The 18,250-nt window shown below is 40.2% G+C and overlaps 1 protein-coding gene across 1 annotated transcript in view; it reads right to left on the bottom strand.

Annotated features, from left to right (window-relative positions):
* The window catches only part of ZNF385D (zinc finger protein 385D), an 877,499-nt gene extending 862,515 nt beyond the window's left edge, over window positions 1-14,984 (bottom strand). The window contains exon 1 of the mRNA XM_041733685.1: window positions 14,724-14,984. Coding sequence (XP_041589619.1) covers window positions 14,724-14,829 — 106 coding nt within the window. The 5' untranslated portion in view covers window positions 14,830-14,984. The remainder of the gene's footprint in view (window positions 1-14,723) is intronic.
* Between the last annotated feature and the right edge of the window lie 3,266 nt (window positions 14,985-18,250).

Below are 18,250 nucleotides of genomic sequence, written 5' to 3'. Positions count from 1 at the left end.
AAGAAGAGAAAATATTTTTTAAGTTTTGTTATCTCTTCAGGTTTACTTGTTCTGGTCTTTTATTTACAAAGAGTCAAAGAAGTATGCATTGGTATCAAACATAATTTATGATTAATAAATAATTAAGAGTTATGCCACTAATTAATAAGGAATTTTTACAAATACAAAGTGCTCAGCAAAATCCATAGGAACAGAAAAATGTAATTTGAAAGCAATTTCCTAAAGTCAAGCTCTTCTTTATGAGGTGCTAAAAAATTTCTTTATGAGGTGCTAAAGCCATTAATTAACCAATAACTAAGCTGTATCTACTCTGGAGAGAGCAAATGACACAATATATCAAAATTTGATATATTATTTTGCTGTTTTTGAGGCCATTTTCAGCATGTTTTTAGAACCTGATCATTATTTAGCTCAATTTTATACAAATTCTGTGTCTACCACTGAGTGAAATTCAATTATTTACTCATTCAACAATGTTTTGGGATACCTACTTTGTTCACAGCACTGTCAAGCATTGGAAGAGGTAGAAAGATTAATACAACATGGTCCCCATTATAATGGAATTATTCTCTATGGGATTTCAGCTATCATTACCTGGATTATTGATGCTTGGGAAGTCCTGTGAAGAACTGTGAAGAATTATCAAGAGAAATCCAAATTAGTTCACAGTATCCTACTTATTAATTCTTTAGGCAAATACGAATTTGCCCACTGCTCATACCTTCTCATTCCTGGAAGGTATCCATTTTTCTCAAGTTCCCCAAAGAGTCAAGGTGACGCCATTTTTTAACTCATCAAAAAGAGTATTAGCACCAGGAATCTGTCTGAGTAAGTGGGCTCAAGCTCACTACCATGGAACTATGGCTAAGTGTCATTAAAGGGAGCAAAATTTATAAAGTAATGTCTAAGGGATACATAGCTTTCCCATTCCTCTAGAAACTGAAATGTTTAAAGTTAAGCCAAATCAGAAAGCACCCAGTAACTAAACTGTTCTGCACTTTGTAGGAAAGACACCTATGAAAGTCTCTGCCACATTTAACAACACAGACGTTGTTCACTACACAATTCAGTTCCCTTTTCATAAAGATTCATGGGAAAAATTCCCTCCAGTCTTGGTCCCAGAAATGGTGTTTTTCTCTTGAACAGAATTCTGATGGTATCTGGGTATATGGATCTGATTACTGCTTAAAAACTTAGGGCCAAATTTATGGACCAAGTCCTCCAAATGATAAACCCTTCGAACAGGTTGGAGCATTTCTTTACTTACCTCTTCTACTCCTAAGGAAATTTCTCTTTGTTATGCGCTTCTGAATGACAAATTGATTTTTAACTTTCTTAAGTGTAATTCAAATACAGAGAAGTACATACATCATATGTACAGCTTGATAAATTTTTACAAGTGAATAAGTCCATGTAATCAACACTCACATCAGGAAACAACATTTTCAGCACCTTTCCCCCTTCCTCCCTGACAACTGTGATGTATTCATAAGTTAGCTTTTCTTGGTTTTGAACTCTGTGTGAATGGAATAAGGCTTTTTGGACTCTCTGGACTTTGTTGGTCAATATCACATTTGTAAGATTAATCTCATTTTAGCCTGCAACTATAGTTTATTCTTTCTCATTCTAGTTCCTTATTTTGTAAACTTAATTTAGCAATATTTTACATTGTTTTAAAACACCTCAAACTAAATACCAGAAAGGTATATAAGAGACATTGTTTTCTTAAATAGGACACCAGAGGTCCAGGAAACAACAAGAAAAGAACAAATTAGACTTTGAAAATTTTTTTAATTTGCACATCAAAAAACACTATGAATAGAATAAAAAAATACCCATAGAATGAAAAAAACTTGAAAATCATATACCAAACAAGAGATTAACCAGAATATAAAGAGAACATTTTTTAAGCAATTATTTATTTATTTATTTGGGAGTGAGAGAACAGGAGAAGGAGAGGCACAGGGAGAGAGACTCTCAAACAGACTCTGCACTGAGCACAGCGCCCGATGCAGGGCTTACTCTCAAGACCCTGAGATCACAATCTGAGCCAAAATCAAGAATTGGATAGTTAACCAAGTGCATAACCCAGGCACCCCTACATAGAGAACTTTTAAAACTCAACAACAATACAAGCAACCTAACTCAAAAATGGGCAAAGGACTTAAATACACATTTCTTCAAAGATATACAAATGGTCAATATACAAACCACACAAAAAGATTTCAAAACACTAATTATGAGGGAAATGCAAGTCAAAATATACCATCTCAACCAAAAGAAAGTACCTCATACCCACTAAAATGGCTACCACTTAAACGAAAGGAAAGAAAGAAAAGAAAAGAAAAGAAAAGAAAAGAAAAGAAAGAAAGAAAGAAAGAAAGAAAGAAAGAAAGAAAGAAAGAAAGAAAGAAAGAAAGAAAGAAGAAAAATGAGTTTTGGCAAGAATCAGAGAAACTGAAAGCCTTATGCACTAGGAATGAAAAATGGCACAGTCACTAAGGAAAACATGGCAGTTCCTCAAAAAGTTAAAAATAGAATTACTATATGATCCAGGAATTCCACTTCTGAGTATATTCCTAATGTATAGAAAGCAGCCTGGAAGAGATGTTTGTAGATCCATATTCATAGCAGGTAAAATGTGGAAACAACTCAAGTGCCCACTGATATATAATACATATATAATAAGAAAATGGGAATTTTATATATATAAAAGGTGTGTGTGTGTGTGTGTTTGTGTGTGTATATATATATATATAGATATATATCTATATATATATATATTAGGAAAGACATATTCTAATACATGCTACTACATGAATTAACTTTGAGGACATTATGCTAAGTGAAATAAGCCAGTCACACAAAGACAAATACTATATGATTCAACTTATAGGAGGTACTTACAGTGGTCAAAATCTTACAGGCAGAAAGTAGAATGATGGTTGCCAGGGAATGGGAGGAAGGAGAATGTGGAGCTATTGTTTAAAGTGGATAGTTTTAGTTTTGTAAGAAGAAAAGAGTTTTGGATATGTGTGGTGGTGACAGTCACACAACTATATGAGTGTTCTTAATGCCACTGAAGTGTACACTTAGAAGTGGTTAAGATGGTAACTTTCATGTTTTATGTATTTTATTACGATTAATTTTCTTTAAAAAGATAAAGAATTAAAATACTGTCAATTCACTAAGGCCAGAAAATCAACTAATACTTTTTTAAAATGTAAAATATATTAATTCCAAAGGAAAACCTCTTGTCAGCTAAACCCAAGTCAAATTAACCATAATATCTTATTAGTTGATATTCTAGTTAACTATGTGGTTGACAAAATTCTGTTTATATTGCTAAAAATGTATTATTTATTTTGTTAAATTTGTTCCTGATTTTTATTTTGTTGCTTATAAAGTACAACCAGAAGGAATAGTTCAAAAGTTGTCCCATCTAGCTATGTGCATATATGTTTCTTAGCTTAGTCCTTTATCTCTAAAGTGATTTTAATAGTAATTCTTTGCTCCTAAAATTTGAGGTTAAACATAAAGGGCCAAACGTACTTCATAAAAGTACTAGTTAAAAGATAGTAGCTGTCTAGCTATCTTTTAAATACACTAAATGCTCCACGAGTCCAGGGCCTTGCTTTTCCCATCAACACAGACATCCTAAGCACCAGTACTCTACAAGCACATAGTAACCACTCATCAAATATTTACTGACTACATTATGTTAAAGTGAACAGAAAATAATTAATTGCTCTGAAGTCTTTGATCCAAAAATCTGGTCAAAATTTGAAACATAAGACAATTTGCTTTAAAAACATAAGATTTCTGATCCTTTCTATATTTTTCATAACTTAATTATGTTGGTTCTGCCATCTTTTCATACATCTACCACAGTATAAGAATATGAGGATGATGATTATAATAGGCAAAATAATGTGCACCCAACCCTGCTGTCCCCACTCCAGCCCCTCAGTTCCTAACCCCTATAACCCATAATGTCATCTTATTTGGAAAAAGAATGCAGATATGATTACACTAAGGATCTTAAAGTAAGAAATTATTCTGGATTATCGGGATAGGCCCTAATGGCAGTCATGAATGTCCTTAAGACGCTGGTAGGGAGTTAGAGCAGGACCCCAGGAAGGGCGGGGATGCCGTCAGGCTCCCAGGGACACTAACAGAGCACCTGCGCCCCGGGGGGGAGCATGCCACACCCCGCGGCCGAGCTCCCTAAAGGGCTGCAGCACTAGCACTGCCGGACCCAGGAGCAGCTAGGCGGCGGCTCGGGCAGAGGCTCCGCGTGGAGGGGGCTGCACGGTCCCAGGAGCAGCTCGGACTGGCTCCGGTGGAGGCTCCGTGGGAGGGAGCTGCCTGGCCAGGAGCATGATTCCAACAGCGCAGTCCCCGGAGCACAGGGCAGCGAGGACACAACCCAAGATCCGGCCTCCGCCTGCCACCCCCCCCCCCCCAGGACAGGCAGAAGCCAGGACTATACAGGACAGCAAGGACATTCCTGCCCCCTGGCGTCCCCAGGCTGAACAGATCAGCGCCCGGCCACCGGAGCATCCAGGCCCCTGCAGACTGAGAGCTCTGTAGCTACTGTGGGAGCTGACTCTAGGGCTAGAGAGCTGGCCGCTGCCACGGTTGTTCCTCCTGGGGCCTCACAGGATAAACAACCCCCACTGAGCTTCAGGGTAGCCTCACAGGATAAACAACCCCCACTGAGCCTCACAGTGGCCTCAACGGATAAACAGGTTAAACAACATTCACTGAGCCCTGCACCAGGCAGGGGACTGAACAGCTCCCCCAAGTGCACACACCTGAGAATCAGCACAGCAGGCCCCTCCCCCAGAAGACCAGCTAGATGGACAGGGGAAAGCAAATTATTGACCAAGCAGCACTGGAAAGTTCCAGGGGAAGTCGAGGGATTTATAGTATACAGAATCAGAGGATACTCCCCCTTGTTTTTTGTTTTTTGATTTCTATTTGCTCCCCCCCTTTTTTTCTTTTTTTTTCCTTCTTTTTTCCTTTTTTGTTTTATTTTCTTCTTTCTCTTCTCTCTTTTTCTCCTTTTCCCAAACAACTTGTTTTTGGCCACTCTGCACTGAGCAAATGACTAGAAGGAAAAACTCACCTCAAAAGAAAGAATCAGAAACAGTCCTCTCTCCCACAGAGTTACAAAATCTGGATTATAATTCAATGTCAGAAAGCGAATTCAGAAGCACTATTATAAAGCTACTGGTGGCTCTAGAAAAAAGCATAAAGGACTCAAGAGACTTCATGACTGCAGAATTTAGATCTAATCAGGCGGAGATTAAAAATCAACTAAATGAGATGCAATCCAAACTAGAAGTCCTAACGACGAGGGTTAACAAGGTAGAAGAACAAGTGAGTGACATAGAAGACAAGTTGATGGTAAAGGGGGAAACTGAGGAAAAAAGAGACAAAAGATCATGAGGACAGATTAAGGGAATTAAATGACAGCTTCAGAAAGAAAAATCTACGTTTAATTGGGGTACTGAGGGCACCAAAAGGGACAGAGGTCCAAAATATGTATTTGAACAAATCATAGCTGAAAACGTTCCCAATCTGGGGAGGGAAACAGGCATTCAGATCCAGGAAATAGATCCCCCCCTAAAATCAATAAAAACCGCTCAACACCTCGACATTTAATAGTGAAGCTTGCAAATTCCAAAGATAAAGAGAAGATCCTTAAAGCAGCAAGAGACAAGATATCTCTAACTTTTATGGGGAGAAATATTAGATTAACAGCAGACCTCTCCACAGAGACCTGGCAGGCCAGAAAGGGCTGGCAGGATATATTCAGGGTCCTAAATGAGAAGAACATGCAACCAAGAATACTTTATCCAGCAAGGCTCTCATTCAGAATGGAAGGAGAGATAAAGAGCTTCCAAGATAGGCAGGAACTTAAAGAATATGTGACCACCAAACCAGATCTGCAAGAAATATTAAGGGGGACTCTTAAAATTCCTCTGTAAGAGGAAGTCCAATGGAACAATCCACAAAAACAGGGACTGAATAGGTATCATGATGACACTAAACTCATATCTTTCAATAGTAACTCTGAATGTGAATGGGCTTAATGACCCCATCAAAAGGCGCAGGGTTTCAGAATGGATAAAAAAGCAGGACCCATCTATTTGCTGTCTACAAGAGACTCATTTTAGACAGAAGGACACCTACAGCCTGAAAATAAAAGGTTGGAGAACCATGTACCATTCAAATGGTCCTCAAAAGAAAGCAGGGGTAGCCATTCTTATATCAGATAAACTATAGTTTACACCAAAAACTAGTGAGGTGAAGAGGGACACTATATCATACTTAAAGGATCTATCCAACAAGAGGACTTAACAATCATCAATATATATGCCCTGAATGTGGGAGCTGCCAAATATATCAATCAATTAATAACCAAAGTTAAGACATACTTATATTATAATACATTTATACTTGGTGATTTCAATGTAGCGCTTTCTACAATTGATAGGTCTCCTAAGCACATCCCCAAAGAAACATGAGCTTTAAATGATACACTGGACCAGATGGATTTTACAGATATCTACAGAACTTTACATCCAAATGCAACTGAATACACATTCTTCTCAGGTGCACATGGAACCTTCTCCAGAATAGACCACATCCTGGGTCACAAATCAGGTCTTAACCAATACCAAAAGATGGGGATCATCTCCTGCATATTCTCAGACCATTATGCTTTGAAATTAGAACTAAATCACAAGAAGTTTGGAAGGATTTCAAACACGTGGAGGTTAAGGACCATCCTGCTAAAAGATGAAAGGGTCAACCAGGAAATTAAGGAAGAATTTAAAAGATTCATGGAAACTAATGAGAATGAAGATACAACCATTCAAAATCTTTGGGATACAGCAAAAGCAGTCCTGAGGGGGAAATACATCACAATACAAGCAGCCATCCAAAAACTGGAAAGAACTCAAATACAAAAGCTAACCTTACACCTAAAGGAGTTAGAGAAAAAACAGCAAATAGATCCTGCACCCAGTAGAAGAGAGTTAATAAAGATTCAAGCAGAACTCAATGAAATAGAGACCAGAAGAACTGTGGAACAGATCAACAAAACTAGGAGTTGGTTCTTTGAAAGAATTAATAAGATAGATAAACCATTAGCCAGCCTTATAAAAAGGACAGAGAGAAGACTCAATAAAATCATGAATGAGAAAGGAGAGATCACTACCAACACCAAGGAAATACAAACGATTTTAAAAACATATTATGAACAGCTATATGCCAATAAATTAGGCAATCTAGAAGAAATGGACGCATTCCTGGAAAACCACAAACTACCAAAACTGGAACTGGAAGAAACAGAAAACCTGAACAGGCCAATAACCAGGGAGGAAATTGAAGTGGTCATCAAAAACCTCCCAAGACACAAATGTCCGGGCCAGGTGGCTTCCCTGGGGAATTCTATCAAACATTTAAAGACGGGATCCCTGGGTGGCGCAGCGGTTTGGCGCCTGCCTTTGGCCCAGGGCCCAATCCTGGAGACCTGGGATTGAATCCCACGTCGGGCTCCCGGTGCATGGAGCCTGCTTCTCCCTCTGCCTGTGTCTCTCCCTCTCTCTATCTCTCTGTGACTATCATAAATAAATAAAAATTAAAAAAAAAAAAAAGAAGCTCTAGAGACAGGACTGAGAGAGGGCAAAATATTCCAGGCTCATGGATTGGAAGAATTAATATTGTGAAAATGTCAATGCTACCCAGGGCAATTTACACATTCAATGCAATCACTATCAAAATACTATGGACTTTCTTCAGAGAGTTGGAACAAATTATCTTAAGATTTGTGTGGAATCTTTTAGAAAAGACCCCGAATAGCCAGGGGAATATTAAAAAAAGAAAACCATAGCTGGGGGCATCACAATGCCAGATTTTAGGTTGTACTACAAAGCTGTGGTCATCAAGACAGTGTGGTCCTGGCACAAAAACAGATACATAGAACAATGGAACAGAATAGAGAATCCAGAAGTGGACCCTCAACTTTACGATCAACTAATATTTGACAAAGGAGGAAAGACTATCCACTGGAAAAAAGACAGTCTCTTCAATAAATGGTGTTGGGAAAATTGGACATCCACATGCAGAAGAATGAAACTAGACCACTCTTGCACCATACACAAAGATAAACTCAAAATGGATGAAAGAGCTAAATGTGAGACAAGATTCCATCAAAATCCTAGAGGAGAACACAGGCAACACCCTTTTTGAACTTGGCCACAGTAACTTCTTGCAAGATACATCCATGAAGGCAAGAGAAACAAAAGTAAAAATGAACTACTGGGACTTCATCAAGGTAAAAAGCTTTTGCACAGCAAAAGATACAGTCAACAAAACTAAAAGACAACCTAAAAAATGGGAGAAGATATTTGCAAATGACATATAAGATAAAGGGCTAGTATCCAAGACCTATAAAGAACTTATTAAACTCAACAGCAAAGAAACAATCCAATCACGAAATGGGCAAAAGACATGAAAAGGAAAGACATAGACATGACCAATAAGCACATGAGAAAATGCTCCACATCACTTGCCATCAGGGAAATACAAATCAAAACCACAATGAGATACCACCTCACACCAGTGAGAATGGGGAAAATTAACAAGGCAGGAAACAACAAATGTTGGAGAGGATGCAGAGAAAGTGGAACCCTCTTGCACTGTTGATGGGAATGTGAACTGGTGCAGCCACTCTGGAAAACTGTGTGGCGGTTCCTCAAAGAGTTAAAAATAGACCTGCCCTACGACCCAGCAATTGCACTGCTGGGGATTTACCCCAAAGATACAGATGCAGTGAAACGCCGGGACACCTGCACCCCAATGTTTATAGCTCAACGTCCACAATAGCCAAACTGTGGAAGGAGCCTCGGTGTCCATTGAAAGATGAATGGATAAAGAAGATGTGGTTTATGTATACAATGGAATATTACTCAGCAATTAGAAACGACAAATACCCACCATTTGCTTCAACGTGGATGGAACTGAAGGGTATTATGCTGAGTGAACTAAGTCAATCGGAGAAGGACAAACATTATATGGTCTCATTCATTTGGGGAATATCAAAAAATAGTGAAAGTGAATAAAGGGGAAAGGAGAAAAAATGAGTGGGAAATATCAGAAAGGAAGACAGAACATGAGAGACTCCTAACTCTGGGAAACGAACTAGGGGTGGTGGAAGGGGAGGTGGGCAGGGGGGTAGGGGTGACTGGGTTACAGGCACTGAGGGGGGCACTTGCTGGGATGAGCACTGGGTGTTATTCTGTATGTTGGCAATTTGAACACCAATAAAAAATAAATTTATAAAATAAATGTCCTTATGAGAGAAAAGCAGAGGAAAATTAGATTCACAGAGGAGAACGTAGTGGACAAATACAGAGATCAGAGTGGTGTGACCACAAACCAAGGAATGCCAACAGCCACCAGAAGCTGCAAGAGGCAGGGTACAGATTCTCCCCTAGAGGCTCCTGACTATGCACAGCCTTGCTGATACCTCGATTTCAGCCTCATGATACTGGTGCCAGATTTCTGACCTCCAGAATTATGAGAGAACACATTTCTGTTATTTTAAGCCACCAAGTTTGTGGCAATCTGGTGGAAAACTAATACATGACAGTGATTAAAAATAGCTAATATCTATGGCATATTCACTTTGTACTAGACACTATTTGAAGCACTTCACGTGTATCGTCTTAAGTGTCCAATAAACCTACAATATAGGTCACATAGCATCACCATTTTATAGACAAGGCAAAGAAACATACAGTAAGTTTACTAAACTCTCATAGTTTATAAGTAACAGAGCAAGGATTCGAACATAGGCATTCTAGTTCTTGAGTTCACATTCTTAAATGCTACATCATGTTAAATTACAATTTTGTCTCGATAACTTTAATGTCAAATTGTACTATGAATGTTAAATGTCTAACTACCTGAGAACTCAATCTAGTACCTGGAACCTTTATTCTTTAAATTCTAGGTGATCTGGATAGATTTGGTACTCAGAGACCAATTCATAAAAGTTGTTCTCCACAAAAAAGTTTTAAAATCTAGATTTTTCAGGATGCCTTCTGGAGTTTCAAGTGTATTCCTCTGTAAATACTACATTATTTTTTTTATTTCCATTCCATTGAGGGTAGATGAAAGGTTGTTAAAGGAGAAAGAAATCTCTAATAATTTTTAAATAATTATAAAAACAACAGCGATTAACTCTTTAGATACAAAAAAAAGGACACATTACAAGATTACAAAAAAAAAAAAAAAACTAAACAGAGAACATCTGACCCCGTGTTATGAGAAACCCTTAGTTAAATCCTAAAATGGACCTCCCTAACACTGCACTGTATTAGTATTTGTTCTTCTCATGGAGATATATAGATCTAAGGGTTTATCAAGATATACCAAGATTAGTCCTATTTGCTGAAAGATGGGCTACATAACTACATGCATGCAAAGTAAGAACTCTCCTTTACTGCAAACCTCTTACTTAAAAGACCAGTTTAGGAATGCTGCGTATTTTGCCTGCTTTGGTACATGTAATTCCAGATCAGGAGAATTGCCCCTTTGAGTTTCAGATAATGGAAAAAAAGAATCATGGTTGGATGACACTATAGACAAAGTAATAAAATCATTAAATGGTCTAGAGCTCCCTATTGCACTCTAGAATGCTGTTCTAGCATTCTCTACCAAGTTCATCAGTAAGTTAAGGAATGAGGTACTCTTTGAATCCCATCTTTAATCTGGGTAAAACACTAAAAGTGGTACAGAATATCTGGATATGATTAAAATCAAATTTAAAATGGGACAAAAACTTCATAAAGAAATTTAATTCATCTCTACCTCTCAATATCCTGAAAGTTCTCTGTCATCAAACTTTATTTTTAGTTAATGCTGGATCAATCCACAAGGGGGGTTATTGCTATTTTTTTAAGCAGGCCCTAGAATATATAATACATTTTTAATATACTGGAATTTTTTATATGATCTCAAATATGTTATTCACTTGTTCAAAAGATTAATTACACTAATGAATTTCAGGCACATAACCCCATTTGAGCCAAATCAAGGTTTCCTAAGAGGCTACTGAAGTGCTTGCTTGATGTTCAACGCATAGCCATATTTTACTCAGACTCTCTCTTTAGAATACTTGTCAAAAAACTAAGGAATCTCACCTACCTTGTGTTCTAAGCTCTTGAAAGATTCAAAATTTAAAATTGTTCCCCAATATGAGTTTCTTCAGTTTGTGATATCAATGTGACTCAGATGCTTATAGAGTTTAAATCATTTTCCAGAGATCTGGTTGTTCAAATCACCAAATAATATCAAATAAACTAGTAGTCCTATTGTGCAAAGATGAAACTTGAAAACAGAACAGATGTTCATGTGATTATAAGGGTAATCCATTTATAAGACATTCTTTATAAAGTATTTTGCAATTCAACAATTCATATTCATAATTAGCTTCAATACTTCATTACTAAGATTAAATATGTTAAGGATTATAGCAACCTCGGTATCTACTTCTAAAAAGTAAAACCTCTAGGCAAGTTATTACTACACTATTTTTATATTCCTCCTAAAACCCACATGTACTCAGAAATGTAGTGTTTACGGTAGACAAAATACTATTTTTTTAGGCTTCAAATATATCAAGAGAAAAGACGCAAATATATATTTGATGCAATGCTAAGTTACTACTAGAAAATACAATTTAACCCTAAAACAAAAGAAATCATAGGAGTAACCACTAGTTTACTAGTATAGAGAAATGTAGTTTCATTAAAAAACAATTAGATACAACGCAAGTGCAATGAAACATAGTAAAATAGCTTAACTTCTCAAAGATTCTCTACTTTCCAAAGCAGTTTTCACATCTGGGGTATGAATATTATTAGAATCCCAATGGATTTATATGCTTTCATCTGATAATTCCATTCATGTGCAGGCAAATAAGATCTATGACTTAACATATATCACTATTCCCCAGATAAGCATAATTACAGCTTGTGAAGAAATATGACACATGCATCTTATTTGTTGTTCTTGCTCTTAGTTTTAAAAACTCAAAATCTTTAGATGAGTACTAACATAAATTATCTGAAGAACTCATCACTAATGAATTTATAAAGTTGGAGATTACAAGAAAATAGTGGAAGATGTATACCCAACTACCTGATACACTTTGCAGGAAGAAATGCAACATCTTAATTAAACTTCAGATAAAATAAGCCCTAAATTGGATGTGAATCTTTTAGCTGAAGTTGTTATGGTAGATGAGACACTATGTTTTTTTGAATTGCAAACATTTTTCATTACTGAACTTTTGATGCACCTAGTAAATAGCAAATCACAGCAGGGGGTGTAATTGTTTTGAAAATACTGTTGAAAATAGAAAGGAAATTTTCAAACAAGCTGCTAGTATCTCCTAATAGAAATTCAACATCTTGTTAGGATCTGAGCATTAATTATAAACTGGCTGAAATAGAAGTGTCCAGATAGACCTCAGGATAACTCTAGAGAGTCATACAAACGTGATGTCAGCACCAGGTATGCTGGATGCTATAAATCACACATTGTTAAGAGAGAGGCTATACTACACTATTGATTTACAATAAAGGGGCTCAAAGAAGGAACACTGTCAAGAGGAACACCAAGACCTCAGCATTTAGCTCTCTCTAGAGTTGGCAGACCAAATTACATAAATGCCGCACAGTTTTCATTTGATTTGAAGTCTGAGTTCAACATCTCTGTTATATTAAACATTTTAAATAGCTGTGAATGAATCAATCTATGATGTGGTCATTGCCATACTAATTTTTTCATCGAGTTTAGGACTCAGATAATACACGTTTCAAATAAGGTTCAACAAGATTGTGTAGGGGCTAAAGAAACCAATTTTGGAGTCCTGCAATCCTCAGTTCTACAACATTAACTCAATTTTTTCCAAATTTTACATCTCTAAGGTTTCTTTTTCCTTATCTACACGATGGAGATGTACAGATGTTGCCTTTTGGGGGTTGTTAGGTATTTACAGGAGCTGTAAAGCCCTTAATTCACTGCTTGGTGTGCAGTGAATGGGGAAAAAAATGTTAGATGTCATTATTACTACTGTTCTTGTTGCTGTCAAATAACCTCAAAGGTCCTTTAGCCACTTTGTCCCGGAGCAAAAATAGTCCAGACACCCTATATTTTGGCTTAGGTTCCTTTCTCCTAACAGAGAGCTTCCAGCGCTTCATTTACTGAAATCTAAGATAATACATCGCCCATTCCCCCAGTCTATGTTTTAGCTTCCTGGATAGAGTGTGCAAGTTAATTTCTGAGGAACATCTGGAAGGAAATGTGGAGAAATTGCAGCAAACCCCAGACACGCTGTGCTGCATCAATCTACATAATTTGAAATGACCCATATTTGCCTTTCATGCTTACAGACCAGAGTATAGTGACTAAACTACCGGTACCAGCAAGTAAGGGTGATATGAAAACCCAGAGAGAGAGAAACTTTTCTAGTTGGTTTCAGAGAACATGGTGAACCAGAATTGACTGGACATGAAAATCACTTTAAACAGACAACTAGCAAACAGCCTCAAGAGAAGAGAGAAATCCCCCCCCATGACATCCCCCAGAAAGCACCACACGAATGTCCTACAAGAGCACCAGCTCGAGGGTCCTTCCTTAGTGTAACTACAGAACATAGTCTCTGAAGTCAGTCCAAGGTTCCAGAATCTGGGGGTGCTCACACACCCAGGAACATCACACCCCTTGTTACTTTAGCTGCAGCTCAGGCTAAAGCCGACATAAACATCATCTCCAGCAATACGTGCGATGCAGACAAGCCTGAACTGTACGGGGGACAGAGGGAATAGGGCGTTTCACAAGGCGCGGCACTGTCGTGGGCACGGCAGGTTTCCTCTGACCCCAATGTGTACAGGCAATAAAACTTCTCCCCAAACGCAAGAAGTCACAAGGTACCCCGAACTGTGCCGTCTCTTCGAACTCAGCCTCCTGGACCAGGAGGGCAATCAGATCCAGGGGCACGGATTTACCCTTAACCTCCCAACTCCAACCTACAGAGTTAAAATTATTCCCCTGGAGGAAGCCATCCTACCCCACAGCAGCTCCCCACGCTGCTTGCAAATCCTGTGCATCCTGAAGATCTTCAAAAGAAACCAAAAAAGAAAGGTGGGAAGATAAAGGCAAAGAAGAAGGGAGAAAATAAGAAGAAAAGACAATCACGAAGCTGGCCCGCTGTGCCTTCTTATCCCAACAACTTCGCCAGGTTTCCCGAGGAGGGAGCGCGCCCCCAACACACCCACTAGGAGACAGGCCCATCCTGGGGCCCAGCCCGCGACTCCAGCCTGAGCCGGGCTCACCCGGTCGCCCCCTCCCCCGGTCCCCTGGGCGCCCGGTGGGTGGCCGGAGGCCCTCCAGCTCTGCGCCCTACACTTCGGCCCCTACACCCAGCTCACGTCGCTGCTGGGCGCGGAGCAGGAGAGGCACCGGGGCAGACCCAGGGCAGGGCGCACGGGGACGGGGACGCGGGCGTCCCGGCGTGGACCTGGCAGATGCCCCTTGGTGCGCCTCGCGGCTCGCGGGGCCGCCAGCCCAGCACCACGTCCAGCAGCCCAGCCAACTCCGCCACCCGAGCCGAGACGCCTCTCTTGCGCTCAACTTACCGTGGCTGGGCTGAGCTTTCGTGGGCCCCAGCAGCTTCTCTCTCCTTCCTCCCGCCGAGCCCTTCATCCTCCTGCCCGCAGCCGCCCGGCGCCCCGGCCCCGGCATCGGGAGGAGCGGCCGCCCGGGCTGGCCGGCCCCGGGGGCGCGCAGCTGCCCGCCTGCAGCTCCGGCACCGATGCTCTCCGCGCGGCGTGGGCGGCGGCGGCCGCCGGGAACAGTCCCCGAGGCGAGCGCCACGCGGGCTGCCCCCAGGCGCGGGCTGGCGCGGGGGTGGCTGCCGGCGCGCCTCTGCCTCCGCCTCGCCCCGCGGCGCTCAGCACGCGTCCGAGCCCCAGCCCGAGCCTGAGCCTGCGCCCGAGCCCCGGCCCGAGCCCCAGCCCCAGCCCCGGCCCGAGCCGCAGGTGCAGCGGGTGGAGAGGTGCGAGCGGGCGCGGAGGGAGGGGCCGGCCCGGGGTGCCGGGGAAAGACCGAGACTGCGGAGAGGGGAAGCAGCCCAGAGGCGAGCAACTAGCTTCAATGGGGTGAGCGGATCCTGGGTGTGTAGGGGCAAACGTGAGGAAGAGAAATGCACCCAGAAACTAGAGGGATTAGAAATGAGCTCGTTGAGCTGCTCCAGGAGGCTCAGTAAAGGGGCTTTCCTTTTTGGCTTAGGTCCTTTATCCTCCCGGGTTGCGTTGTTCTACCTGAAAACAGCTCCACTCCCCACCCTCACTTCTACCCCACTCCGCCTTTTTTTTTTTTTTTTTTTTTTTTAACAGTGAGCCTCCAACCTGGGTGCAGATACAAAGTGATAGGGTGAAGACACTGAAAATACACTGGAAAGTCCCTCCTCCACAAAACCCCAGTTCTCACCTCTCCTGAAGGACCCAAGCCCTACTGGGATTTTTTCTTCCTTGACCAAATGCCTCCTCCTATTTCTCCCTCCCTGCCTCTCTCTCTACCCTTACCCCTAACCTCCCCCCCCCCCCCAACTATAGTACCCTGGGGATGAAAACACACCCTCTGTTGTCCTTTCTTAGGAGGTAGAGGGGTGTTTCTCAAACTTTGCTGTGCACACTAATCATCTAGGGACTCTGGTGAAAAGTTCAGATTCTCTTCAAATAAGTAGGTCTGGAGTAGGGCCGGAGATTCCCTCCAGGTCTAATGGTGTGGCAGAGGCAGCAGATCCAAGGACCACAGTTTGAGTTGCAAAACACAAACAGTATAAACTTGCTTTCTAATATCAGCTGAGCCACTATTTGTAAGAGGATCTGAAATAACAAGTTACCGAGACACTGTCTTTCATGGGGTTTCAGCATGCTGTGAAGGCCAAATAACATAAAGATGAGCAGAGTGCAAAGTATAAAGTGTGCCACATATACAACACTGTCATTATTGCCATTAATCATTGCTGTTGAGAAAATTATTAGGAATACTAACGCTGAAGAAAATGTATAAAGATAATGGTAATTTGCTATATGTTCTTAAGATAAGTTCTCAAAAATAATCAGCAGTGACCACTGCACAAACACATTTAGAAAGAAAATCCTAAGTAACACCCTCTCAAGTGTAGTCTATTCATCCTCTGAGCCAGTTGTTGACTTTAGCAGATATGCAGCACTGGTCAAGTATGTACTATCAAGAAGTTAAATCACTTCTCAAGCTAATAAAAAAAAAAAAAAAAACAAGAAGAGTAAATGCCTAGAAGAAATAAAAAGAGAACTACTTAGCATGACTATGTTAGCTTGGTTTGATCCTCTCTCTCCACATGTTTTTGTCTGGATTTAAATACTCATCCTATCATTTCAGTTCAGCAAGTGTTAGTAAGTCTTTGCCATGATGAAGGCCTTTCTTGGGGTGAATAGAATATGACACAGTTCCTGCTTTGAAAGAACAATTTGACATACACCAATAAACATCATATTAGGCAGTCTACGGTACTACAAGAGAATACCAAACACATTAGCAGTTTAAAAGGCAGCAAGGTCTGAAGAGACTTCATAGAAAAAAAGTCAGTCTAGACAAACCTTTAAATGTGATATGATTCCATCAGGCAGAAGTAAACATTTAAGGTGAAAGTGTAAGAGCAGCAAAGTATGGGGAGTAGTGGACCCCTTGGTCCAAACATACACTGCATGGAAGAAGGTGGAAGCAACAGCCTGAAAGGTTAGCAGGTGCTATGACTGCTACCCTTAGCAGTTCGTACTTCACTTTAGAAGGGTTGAGCAAGGGACCACCATAATAAAAAATACAGCAAGAAGACTTGATTTTAAAAGAAGATAATGGAATGAACTAATAAACAGAAAATAGATTTGTAGAAAACACTTGGGAGGCAGTGGAAGCCACAGGTAAGAGATCATAAAGATACAAACAATGATACCAGTTGTGGGAAATGAAACATAAAGATCTTTAAAAGGAGACATAATTAACAGTATTACATAGCAATTGTGTGGAGGAGAGAGATTTATTCAAGAGATCTCTAAGGTTTTGTGCCTGCAGTACTAGAAATAGTACCATTAAGAACTGACAAGTCAAAAACGAAACTTACAGTTTGTTATATTTTTATGTTTATTGGGGAAAGCCTATCAGATAATCAATTCTCTTTGGATACTTTTAGTCAGAGGTTTGGGGAGATGTTCAGGTGTGGATGATTACATAGTTAGGAATAGAAGCCTTGCTTTGAGGAAATAAATTCCGGGTTAGAGCTTGTGTTCACTTTCATTTTTTAGAGCCCTGGGAATGTAGAGAGAGTTAAATTTTTGGAGACTGTAAAGTTAGTGAAGTTGAGTAGGGAAAGAAACATAAAGTGTTTAGGACAGAAGCTTAGAACTATGTCACTTCCTGTTACTCAGAATCAGCATCCATGAAATATGGATAACAGTACTCTCTGCATAAGGCAGTTTTAAGGACTGAGATAATGTACTGTTTTCTCACTTATATATTTTTTGCACTAACCTGACACATAGTAGCCTCTAAAAATGTTCACTGAATGAATTAATAATTTGATAGAATAAGAAACACCAAATCACAACGAAAAAGATGGGAAGAGATGGCTAAGTGGGCTCTGTTATTTCAGTGTTGTGAAAACCAAGTTAGGGAAAAGTTTTATTACAGAGATAGAATGGACAACAGATAACAAATGGGACGGAGGTATTAAAGGAGAAACATTAAAGCCATTGAGGGAGGTTGTAGATTTATTTTGGAGAAGGGTTTGTTTGGGAGGAGGATTTAACAAAAAGTTAATTGATTACTTTCAAGAGTACTGTTTCACCAAAAAGTATCACTATTATGAGTGGCAAAGGAATTAAAGAAGAATTTTAGATTATTCTTTAAAGAACTATGACAATCAACTGAAGACAAAAGACAGAGATTGGAGGTAGAGAGGGCTGATAGCAGGATTGAGTAAGGTTGTTCCTCTTTAGAAAACGGAAAGTCGGGATCCCTGGGTGGCGCAGTGGTTTGGCACCTGCCTTTGGCCCAGGGCGTGATCCTGGAGACCCGGGATCGAATCCCACATCGGGCTCCTGGTGCATGGAGCCTGCTTCTC

This window comes from Vulpes lagopus, chromosome 19 (assembly GCF_018345385.1).
Source record: "Vulpes lagopus strain Blue_001 chromosome 19, ASM1834538v1, whole genome shotgun sequence".
Classification (NCBI taxonomy): domain Eukaryota; kingdom Metazoa; phylum Chordata; class Mammalia; order Carnivora; family Canidae; genus Vulpes; species Vulpes lagopus.
The sequence above is the reverse complement of the archived record's forward strand: the minus strand, read 5'-3'. Positions and strand labels throughout refer to the sequence as shown.